Source organism: Leguminivora glycinivorella, chromosome 4 (genome assembly GCF_023078275.1).
Source record: "Leguminivora glycinivorella isolate SPB_JAAS2020 chromosome 4, LegGlyc_1.1, whole genome shotgun sequence".
Taxonomy (NCBI): domain Eukaryota; kingdom Metazoa; phylum Arthropoda; class Insecta; order Lepidoptera; family Tortricidae; genus Leguminivora; species Leguminivora glycinivorella.
The window spans coordinates 11,467,375-11,479,705 of NC_062974.1; the positions used below are offsets into that span (position 1 = coordinate 11,467,375).

Below are 12,331 nucleotides of genomic sequence, written 5' to 3' on the forward strand. Positions count from 1 at the left end.
TTTGATTGACTCTAGCGTCTTTTAAAATAAAAATAGCAAAAAAATCAAAACGGTCCGACACAGATAAAAATAATAATAATCTGTGTTGAAAAAATCATTGCTCTATCTTCAAAAACTAGGGAGGAAGTAGTCGATAGCGTTTTTATGGAGAATTTACCTGTATCATATCGTCTTAAATTATAATCCTATTTTGAATTAGCCGGAATTATTGTAAACAAAGGTGTGACCATTCGAGGTATTAAAATTGCAGATATTTTACAAGTTTATTAAAAATCATTACATATTCCATTACACAAATAATGACTCTGTTTAAACGAAAATAAATTTCAACACAAAACGTTTTGGTATATTTATTGAAATTAAGGAGCCGTTTTTGTCGGGTACTTTGTTTATTGCTCTGGTATCACTGTGGAAACGAACCTGGGCGACGAAGTAGCGGGCCGCTAAACATTATTTTTCAGCAACTTTCGAGACTAGGTGGTAGTGAATTTTAATAGCTAGGTAATTAAAACCGACTTCAAATACGATAGTGCAAAATAAGGTGGTTATAAATTTAATTATTGGTTTTGTAAGTATCTGATATGACAGAACTTCGTCAATTTTGGACCGATTTTTACTTTGACTTGCATAGGATCATAACATAATATACTTAACAGTCATCGTGTTCGATCTGTTTACGATTTTAAGTGTGTAATGGAGTAATCGTTAATAACTGGTTACAAGTTATTTGTTTTTCCGTCGGCCCTTACTTTGAGAACGCCTGACTTGAGCTGCGCGTGTTACTTTGACAGTGACAGCAGTTTGTTTACGTTTATTCCGTTCAATTCGTAATGGGAGTATAAACATCTGGCTACAACTCAAAGGCCAAGAGTAATCAACTAATCAGGAATAAATCCAATATAATACTGATTCTGTATACTTAAATGTTAGGTAAAAAAGTTAAAAAGAGCCTCTTGTCTACATAGTTGAGATTTTGGTCGAATCTCTAATACTGTTTATTCAACAAAGCTGGTGGGCAAGCATGGTCGCCTGATAAAACGATTTGGTGAAACCGCCGCTTCGTGTTACTCTTCTACGTAGAAAAGGGGCGCTTCTTTATCAACTATTCATATTACTTTAATAGCACGTTCTTGGACAGCAGAGCGAGAGGCCGATCGCTGCCGGGGTGCTCCTTATCGTGGTGAAGTAACAGCCCCCGTCTTGTCACAAACGTGCCCTGGCAGAATGTGCATGAGAACGGCTTTTCACCGGTGTGCTGGTACATGTGGTACTGAAACAAAACATGTTAAGTTTATACTTTTTGACGATTCTCTGTTTTTACTGTTTTGAATCATGTGTCATGAAGAGGGGTCACCACTGACTAGGGCAAAAACTAAAAAATGACTTTGGCGCCCCTGTTGGACTTGGCGCCCGGGGCAAGGGCTCCGGTTCGCTCCCGCCTAGATCCGGGCCTGAGTAAATATTTGCTGAACTCATTTACCTGACAAGAAAAACTACAATTTTACCAATTTTTGAATTGTTCCGTCAAACGCTAGCCGTAAAGCGGTTGTCAGTTTATAGACGTAATAATCAACTACATACCGTAAAATTGACCCTCTTCATAAAGCTATGGTTGCACAGGCTGCACAGGCTGCACCTTGAAGATGCTACGATGCGCTAGTGTGCCAGGCCCGCAGGTCTACATACCGTAAAATTGACCCTCCTCATAAATCTATGGTTGCACAGCGCACAGGCTGCACCTTGAAGATGCCCTCATACTACGATGCGCTAATGTGCCAGGCCCGCAGGTCTACATACCGTAAAATTGACCCTCCTCATAAATCTATAGTTGCACAGGCTGCACTGGTACTTGAAGATGCCGTCATGCAACGATGCGCTAGTGTGCCAGGCCCGCAGGTCTACATACCGTAAAATTGACCCTCCTCATAAATCTATGGTTGCACAGGCTGCACTGGTACTTGAAGATGCCGTCATGCTACGATGCGCTAGTGTGCCAGGCCCGCAGGTCTACATACCGTGAAATTGTCCCTCCTCATAAAGCTATGGTTGCACAGGCTGCACTGGTACTTGAAGATGCCCTTGACCTGCGTGAGCGTGGCGGCGGGCTTAGGCGCGATGGGGCGCGGGTGCAGCGCGTCGCGCGCGACGGGCCGCGTGGTGGGAGCTTCGCGGGACGCTGCCATGCGTCTGAGGACCTGCAATTAATGTGTTAAAAAATGTGTTTTATTTTTTAGCAATTACCTACATCTTTGAGAATATATGAGTTGATTCGCAATAAGTTACACAGCATAACAGTAAGCGAGAGAGCGCAAGAGATGACATGAGTGGAATGAATGAGAATAACTACAATCTTTGCCCCACTTTATGTCGATTCATATTAAGATATGACATAAATATCAGATGTCTTTCAAATATAGATTCGTTCAATATAGTTATATTATATCCCACCCATATATGGTAGCTCTGAATCAATCTGGGGCCGATTATCAATTACGTCCGCTCGATTATGTCATAATTGCCACTGGTTGCAAACTTTCCTAATTTCGCACTAGTATCACAAAAAGCTATTCTAAAGTATTCATTATAATACTAACCTTAGCATCAACTCGACGCCCAGGATGCATCCGACTTCTATGAGAGTAGCAGTTTCCAGAGCTTGCAAAGCTCTTGTCGCAAAATGGACATTTGTATGGCTTAGCTCCAGTGTGCTGATTGATGTGGAACTGAAAAATTGGTTTATGTTATTAAAATTACTTTTACTACAAAATAAGCCAAAAACATTGACATGTTAAAAAAAATCCCTGTAGTAAATTGTAAATGGACAATTATTTACATATTTGAATTTATATTTATAATACTTATATCTCTTTATTCATTTTAACTCTTATTTTATAATATGATTATAAAAGTAAAATACAAAACCACTCACAAAACAATACAAAATATATAAACACATTATAAAAAACCTAACCTAGGGTGCCGCCAGCAGCGGGGCAGGGCCCATGCTGCCGGTGGTTAGGGCTTCAGAGAGAGAAACCGTCGTACTATCCGCGCCGTGTCCAAGATCACCGCCTTCTGCATCTGGCCCTTGATCCAGCCACCTAGCGAGAGTCTCTTAAGATGTTGGTCGAGACTCTTTGCTATGAGACCACCTTCATAATATATATTATTAGACCTGGGGCCCGTTTCTCGAAAGGTACAAGCCTTGTATTACAAGTGCGCGAACTGTCAAATCATATGGGTTGTCATGGAAACACACTTGTAATACAAGGCTTGTACCTTTCGAGAAACGGGCCACACTAGCCTGTTTCTTGAAAGGCACAAGCCTTCATATTAGAAAATGTAGAAGTGGTACTGTTTTACCTTCAAATCCTGATTTCTCTTGAAACTTTTCTTACAGAGATGACAATGATACGGCCTCTCACTGCTGTGTGTGATGCTGTGTGTTTTCAAGTTGCTCCGAGTATTGTAAGATCTCCCGCATACTTTACAAGTGTATGCTTTACTAGATGCCATGTGCACAGTCATGTGTGCCGCTAGCGTTCTTTCTGTCCTGAAACTGAAGAAAACATATGAATGCCCTAACTGGCATGCACTGAGCTGAGACTGAGCAGACAGCCTAAATCTTTTTTTTTTTTATGGCTCCTAAAAGCCAGAGTAGGGACTCTGTACAAACCCTAGTCAACATAGACCCTGTTATTGCCACACAGTGCACAGTAAAAAGAAGAATTTGTTATTAACACTGGTAACCACTAGTTTTAAAACAAGTAAATTGTAGTACACAATTCTGTAATAGGCTGAAACATGATTGGTTGTTTAGATTTCCATTTATGATTCATTCAAGACTGATTTTAAGATTTGACGAAAATCCTTGTTAGAATAAATACAGATGTAGTGCGAAAAGACTTGCCTTCGCATTGTTACGGAAACGTACGAACATATCATGCTATTTCAGTCAGTCTCAGTACAAGATGTACTTGACTGAACTAGCATGACAAATACGAACGTTTCCGGAAAAATATGAAGGAAACCCTTTTTGCACTACATCTGTACTTGTGTGTAGACACTTACCATCTGCCACATATTGTGCACATCCCATTTGTCCTATGCTTCTTCAAATGCAAAATCAAGTCACACTTGTAGTCAAAGCTCTCCTCACATGTGCCGCACTTAAATTTCTTGTTTACCCTCTCCTCATTGAAATGTATCCAAGAGTGGTTCTTCAACGCCAACTCTGTATAAAAACTCCGTTTACATGTAATACATGGGAATGGTTTAATTTTCTTTTTCTTTAATTCTGGGTTAGAGTGGTTTGTGGGTGCATCAGCTTTTTTGATTAATTTAATGGTAACATTCTCACCATCTACACTGTGCAGATGTGTTATGTCTTCCTCTTGGTCATTACATTTATCTTCTGTACTTTCTTCTATGTTAGGAGACAATAAACTGTCAGAATTCTGAAGAATCATCATTGGATCCACACTAATTTCCATTTCAGTGATAGGGTTTTCATCGTCGGAGTACTCAACCTCTGACTTTATTTCATGTCTAGGTTGCACCATACAGTTCTGGGAGCTGGGAGGGTCAAATTGGTCCAGAATAATGCTTTGGCTGAGCAGCACCTCCTGCGCTTTGCGAGCGGTGTCAATGAACTCACAGACAGTTTGCAATTTGGAACAACATCTGATGCAAATATTTTTAGGGAGTTTGTCTTCCTCATCAACCTGTAAAATAAATATTGTTAGTTACCTCCTTGTATGTAGCTTATCCAAATAGGCCAATAAAATTGTGACTTTAAATCTAAAATATTCTTGTAACCAGATTTTTGAAAAAATCATGAAATGCATTGAAAGTATGTTTAGACACTGGTAAGACAATGCAAACACAACACATACAAAAATTTACACAAATTGTGTTCTGTGCAATCTCTTATTTCTCAGTAGATATTTATATCACTTAAGTTCATAAACTTCATCAACAGAATTAATTATTGTATATGATATGCCAGAGAACTATGGAACAAGTGCAAGCATTAGGTTGCATTATAATTATTATCTATATTGAAATATAAGGCACATAGGGCAGCTGAAATGATTTATTGTAATGTAATCATCCTAAAGTTCATAGTCCTGCCAATCAATACTAATTAAGCTTTATGAATCTTAATAGCTTGCAATTCAGATAAAGTTGCATTTGTTTTGCTGAATTTTTAAGAAAATCCAATTAACTTTGTGTTCCATTTAATTAGTAAATATTCCTTTGTTGTACATATAGCTATATCTTAGGAATATACAGCACTACAATGGTATATTGACACTGAAGTTATTTACAACAATATAGTGATAGTGATTCAGATTAAATAACATCAGCACCATTCAATAGGACCTAAAATAAATATAAGTAAAAAGTTTGAAACTAATTACAAGAGTTGAGGCATTAATTACACAGGCAGATGTACAAAACCGGAAGTTTCAAATATTATGAATTAAAATACTCATTATCATTATATTTACTTTAAAGTATATCTAGTAAAAGTCTGAGATTAATTCACCAACTTACCTCAATTAACAAGTACTTGTTCAATTTGTTCTGCAAAAGCATAGCTTCGGCTTCTGCGCTGAATATCATTATAGTCACTTCTTGCTCTTCCGCACATAGACGACAACATCTTTCAAAGCTTTCATGCAAGCTTAAGGCCATCTTTTACACCTAAATGTCGAGCGAAAGGACCAGCTATGCAGTACTTTCCATGCACTGTAATGATTTTTCCACGGTATATCCCAATGCGTAAAGACGCATGCGCGTTGAGAGATAGCGATGTTGAGTTTTGTATACTTCATTATCACTATTATTGACATTTTCAAACTACTATTACAGCAAAACGACACCGCGCAAACTCGAAGCGGACCCTTGTTTTCGTTTGTCTGCTACCATTGCGACGATTTTGACAGCTGTCACTGTCACTTTTGCAGTCAACTGTCAAACGAGGGTATGCTTCAAAACTGCTAACCATCGACGATTTATTAAAGACTCTACGGACTTCACGTTTTTCAACTAATTATTTCAACTTGATGCCGTATGACGAGCGTTGTTGCAGCCGGTCTGTCTTCACCAAAGAATATAATACTCACTAGGAGTGTCGCGCAAGTGCTCCTCCATATTTGACAGAACATCAATAAATTTTTCGTTAATATAATATGTAATGCCCTTATAGGGAGATAGGTACAACGTTTTAGGCCGTATTTACATGAGACTTTAAAAACCGTTGTGGTAAAACGTAAGATTACAAGTACCGCAAACTTGAAAAGATGCAATGATTCGGTCACTCTGGGTTTAAAAAAAATTATTAGTGTTAAGAAAACAGTACTTATACCTTCCTATACCTTCGAACATAACTTGACTTATAAACTGAAATTGATACCATACACTAAAGAAAAAGCGATCAAGCCCACTGGTGGCGAACCCGGGAATCGAACCCGGGTCTCCAGCTAGTGGGCTTGATCGCTTTTTCTTTAGTGTATGGTATCAATTTCAGTTTATAATTTATATATAGTAGTGTTACTACTTAAAAAAACAAATCAAAAAATATTTAATAAAATAAAATAACTTGACTTAGGCTCCCCACAGACAGTCTTAAAAATTCATAATCTTAAAAAAAACTTGTATGCAATCTGACAGTTCAAACTGACACTGACAAGACACTGACAGATCTGAACTGTCAGATTGCATACAAGTTTTTTTTAAGATTATGAATTTTTAAGACTGTCTGTGGGGAGCCATAGTCAAAAATTCAACCAGATAAAAAAACACCAGCACTATTGTGTGAATACAAATAGTCACATAAACAAATGAGTATTACAATGTAGGTACTAAATAATCAGGATAAAAAAAAGACCTGGAGGTTCATTACTAAATATAAAGATTGTATGTAAGCTAATAGGTAAATAAGCTAATTGTGTGAATACATTTCCGGGTTCCCATTTGAGTTAAACTCTAGGTTTCCTAAAGAACGTTTTAAATGCAGAAATCGCAGGTGGTTAATAGTGCCGTCTGTAGAGGCCATAGAAGAACTATTTTTGCACCTGTAAAATTTCTGCAGTTAACCTTTCGTAAAGTATTGGTTTTGAACATACCCTCAAGTGCCTAGTTTGTTAGTAGCGTTCAGAAATCATATGGTTATAATTAATTGGACTATGCATCAAAACAAGATACCTTGATTATACTTACCTTACTGTAGATAAGAATAAAATTGTATATTGAATAATTGTTACTGCTCCTATAATTTAGCAGATTATAAGCGTTTTTATTTATAAACATTTTTTTTTATTTTATTAAACAATATTAGTGAGGCTACGTAATTCTGTATTTCGAACATACCCTCGGCACGTTTTTTCTGTGACGTAGTTTCGGAAGTTGTAAACGTCGATTCATTTCAAATATAAATGTTTACTTTAATTCATGTTTGTTTGTCAAGTCAAATATTTTATAAATGTGCTTAATATTTGCGAGCCCGAAATAATGAGCAATTTATAGATTCAATATGGATTGGATTCTTTGAATAAGGTAAGCAAAATTTTGTCGTAATATGCGCTAACTAGTGTCAATTGTTTCCATCAAAATAATCGTTTTACCCAGGTCCATGGGTAAAACTGGACGACCGGTCTGGCGCAGTCGGTAGTGACCCTGCCTGCTACGCCGCGGTCCCGGGTTCGAATCCCGGTAAGGGCATTTATTTGTGTGATGAGCACAGATATTTGTTCCTGAGTCATGGATGTTTTCTATGTATTTACGTATTTGTATATTAATATATTACATATATATCATTGTCTGAGTACCCACAACACAAGCCTTCCTGAGCTTACCGTGGGCCTCAGTCAATCTGTGTAAGAATGTCCTATAATATTTATTTATTTAAACTATTATTTTACCAAAATGTTTACCAACGTAGTTTTATTTAGCTTTATATGGCCATGGATGCAATAGAATATGAATATTTACTGAAGCTTAATACTCGATACGTTAAATTATACACTCTTATTTCAATAATTAAAACTAAAAGGCAGCGCCGGATCTAGACTTTTTCGAGGGTCGCCAGGGTGTCCACTTTCTGGAAAGTCAGGGAAAGTCAGGGAAAAGTCAGGGAAGCTCATAGTGGTCATGGAAAGTCAGGGAAAGTCAGGGAAATGATTAAGAGGTCAGGGAAAAATTTGGCACCAAGAAAAAATATCAAAAATTATTGAAAAAATAAATACGATTTCTTGATGTGGGCCTTGGGCCACATCCATGACAGCAAAGATGGACTCCTGGTAGTGATTTTAAGGCAACTTAGAATTGTCTCTTTAGTACCTGGCCTGGTATATCTTCATGCTCTAGCTGACCTTAATTTATCTGGTCCAAAATCGTAAATGTGGAAAAATCCAGATCTTTTTTTTTACATTGCGTGCCCCACCGACATATTCCAAAATGGCGAGGGGGGTCGGGAAAAATTCAGTTATTGTGATTCAAATTAACTGAAAAGTTGCACCAAAATTTCACCTTGTACAACATTCATAAGGTAGGTGCTTTTGATAGGGCGACGTGAAAGGGGGATTCTAGCCCTTGACGAACCACGTCGCGAGGCCGAACGACAAAGACAAAGTTACGTCGCTGTCCAAATTATATCTATCTGACAATCCAAAGCGGAGTTCCTCATAAAGCCAATGGTGCAAAACGTCACATAGAGGCGTAATTTTGTATGAGTCAAAGGAGCATAGGATGATAATAAGCGTGACGATGAGAGAACTTCAAAGCACTTGGAAACCTAAAGGCATGTAGTGGCAAAACACCTAAATGGGCGTCCCAACGCAGACAACAGAGAAAAAATTTCGCGCTCGCTTCGCTCACGTTTACTATTTCTACGTAGATAATACTATATCTTTTAGTTATAAACTCTTTTAGTTACTTAGTCAATATTTCGCGCTCAGTACGCTCGAAATCTCGTTTTCATTTCAAGTCTCTGTACTCCATTTTGTTTGCTATGTTATGTACGTAACAGTGGCGGGGCGTCGATACAACTCGATTCCCTACGGGTTCCCTAAAATTCTCCAGTATCTGTAGAAGTCCATACAAAACAGATCCCGAAAACCCCTCCCCTCGTAGTTTATGTTATAGTATAGTATAGATTATAGAGTTAAGTTTGGCTTTATCTTAACGAACATTTTTACGCTACGCCACTGGTACATAATAACTACTATCAGCCCCAGGGACATAAAAGGGGAAAAAATTTCGCGCTCGCTACGCTCGCGATATTCTTTTCCAGCGTAGAATATCCACGTGCGCAGAGTGCACGGGCCGGCAACTGGTGTAGCCAAATGACGATAACTACCAACTAGAGATGGGCGGCGGGAAAATACCCGGGGTAGATATCGGGTATTTACCGGGTATTTACCCAATCTACCCGATATTTACCTTTTCTACCCTAATGGGTGGGTATAAATAAATATTGTAATAAAATGGGTCATAAATTGAATTTAATCGTGAAAAAATGTTTTCTTGGTATTGTATAATATATTTATATTTTATTAATATAGTTCTATAAACATATATCGAAGTATTTGTATTGAATAAGGAATTTGTTAAATATCATTGACATGCTTGTGTGTTTGTTACCTCCTCCTCCTAAACGGCTGAACCGATGGGGATGAAATTTTGTGTGCTTATTATAGTTCCTCTCAAGTAACAATTTCTGGTCCTATAGTGGTCGAGGACACCAAATTAAATCACACTAAATGGTCCTATAAATAGTCTATATTGGTACTGTAGAGCCGATTTGGCGCAATTATGCAGCCATTTAGTGATATAATAGGCCTATAGCAGTATCATCCGTGACGTTTAAGGTCTATAATGGTGATGTAATGATGACTATTGTGCTAATTTGTCGACATAGAGGACACAGTAACGCTATTATAGTATCAATGTATGCTATAGTAGCATTTGAGATTCCGTTATATAGGTTATTTTGTTCTATAATAGCAGTTGCCGTCCCTTTTAATGCGAAATTTCTAAAATAATTTAATGTGTGTAATATTTAACAAAAACTGTTCTAAACGAGGAACTTAACGAAAAGTGGCGTGTGAACTTGTGAAGTTTAGTGTCAATTAACATAATTTGGATTTCATATACTTCCATCATTACTGCAAAAAGGTATGCGATGGAAATTTTACCGTTAAAAGAATATTAGTTTAATGGAGTATTTTAAATGCGCCCTCGATTTATACATGTTTTGAATAAAATAAATAAATATAATTTAATACAATAAAATTATTGGCACCATAGTTTCTACTATGGATCCAAGAAGTAAAACATACGCTTTTATAGTTCGACTATATCACTTATCATACGCATTCACTGCCATAAGCCTGCCATTGTGGATTCAATTAGGGTTGCATGAGAATTTAACTATGATCCAGTTTAACTTATAAGTTCTTTATATAGAAAACAATACTTGTTTTCAATGTTTTACTATAGAAAGATCTTTTAAACAGTATTAATAAATGTTGTTTTCTTTTTAGTATGACAAATCTAAACTACAATTGGTCGCTATGTGTACCTATTTTTAAAGTTAATTTCTAGAAAAACACTGTACGGAACCAGATACCGCATCTTTGGCCTGATTTCATAATTACGATGTATAAACACCATAAAGCAGCCTTTTAAGGTCAAAATTGTCATTTAAAAGTAATCGTTTTCTACTCTTATATATCTGATTTGGTTTATAAAACATATAGTAAACTCAGCTATAACGCTATTGTGTTTTAAAAGAGATACCGAAATCATTATTCAACAGGTCTGTGATATTTAAAGAGTCATTGTGGCGTATACGGCGATGAGATATAAAAGGCATTAGAAAACGACTATAACCTTTTCAAAACTATATAAACGTATCCTGAAAACTTCATTATAAAAATAGCTCTATAATGGTATTCATATCACTACTATACAGTGTTAAATACTATAGCAGTGTTTTCCAAAGCCACTATATCCCAAAATAGTGGTATAGTTAGGTTTTAAATCTGTTAAAACACAACTACTAAAAATACTATAAGCGGCTTGTTGGTAACCTTAATAGCGCAAATTGATTGCATAACAGTGATTTCTAACACCATTATACAGTAATATTGTTCTATAATAGTCATATTTGATCCTGTTATAGACCAGGCCTATAGCGGCTCTATAAAATGGTGATATAAACGTTTACATCACTTCCTAATAACACCTTTTAGCTGTATAACGCAACAACTATAGCGGCTTGTCGGGAACCTTAGTAGCGCAAATTGATTGCATAGCAGTGATTCCTAACACTATTATACAATAATATAGACCTATAGTAGTCATATTTGATCCTGTTATAGACCAGGCCTATAGCGGCTCTATAAAATGGTGATATAAACGTTTACATCACTTCCTAATAACACCTTTTAGCGGTACAAGCTTATATAGCTAAAAGGTGTTACTGGAGGCTTTTATACGACAGGCGGTCACGCGAAAACCTTTATACGACATCTATAGTAGCTTTTAGCGTCGAAAACCAGAATTATAGCACTAAAATGTTACTTGCTGTTTGTTTGGTAAAGCCTACTATCTAGCCGAAGTCACATAGAAGGCATTATTACAGTCCGAATTCAAAGCAAGTGTTAATTAAAATCACACATGGACGTGGCGCTTGTTTAACTAAGTACAAACTAAAGTATAAGTATCCCATAAATAAAAATAAAAAAAGTAACTGACCGGTCAAGTGACTTATTGCACCCTTTAAATACGGATGCAACTACCTGGCGTTTTGCAAAGCTGTGACCTCATTGGCTAATGAATTTGAATTTGTCTGTCCACCGTGTTTAAGTTAAGTAAGTTATTTGAATACTTAGTGGGCCTAAAACATCTGGGGAATACAACTTTTTAATTGAATGTGGTAAATAACACATGATATATGGAATATTTGGAATCTCTGTTAACATTTTAATATTAGTATAGTCAAATATATATATTTATTTTAGTAGAAAAATATATTTCAGTCATGTAAATTAAGAATAATCTTTAATTTCATAGATTATTTTTTATACCCGCTCATTTGGGTAGATACGGGTAAATACCGGGTAGATTGGGTAGATATGGGTATTTTCCCGGTATTTACCCGTCAGCGCCCATCTCTACTACCAACAGTACCAACTACAGATTTCGTTAATGTTAGTTTTATAAAACCAGAAATCAAAGTTCAATAGTCAACATAAAGATAAAAAACCGTAATAGGTATAAAAGCATGAACTGCCTTGCAAATTTTAATATTTCGTACTTT

At 36.6% G+C, this 12,331-nt stretch overlaps 1 protein-coding gene across 1 annotated transcript; it reads right to left on the bottom strand.

Annotated features, from left to right (window-relative positions):
• Nucleotides 1-30: 30 nt before the first annotated feature.
• Nucleotides 31-6,070, bottom strand: LOC125225538 (zinc finger protein 26-like). The gene is made up of 6 exons (XM_048129298.1): nt 5,560-6,070; nt 4,072-4,724; nt 3,364-3,559; nt 2,595-2,723; nt 2,016-2,195; nt 31-1,270 (listed from the first exon to the last, which is right to left on the bottom strand). Exons 1-6 carry the CDS (start codon nt 5,698-5,700, stop codon nt 1,112-1,114), a joined length of 1,458 nt encoding a protein of 485 aa, XP_047985255.1. The 5' UTR covers nt 5,701-6,070; the 3' UTR covers nt 31-1,111.
• Nucleotides 6,071-12,331: the final 6,261 nt, after the last annotated feature.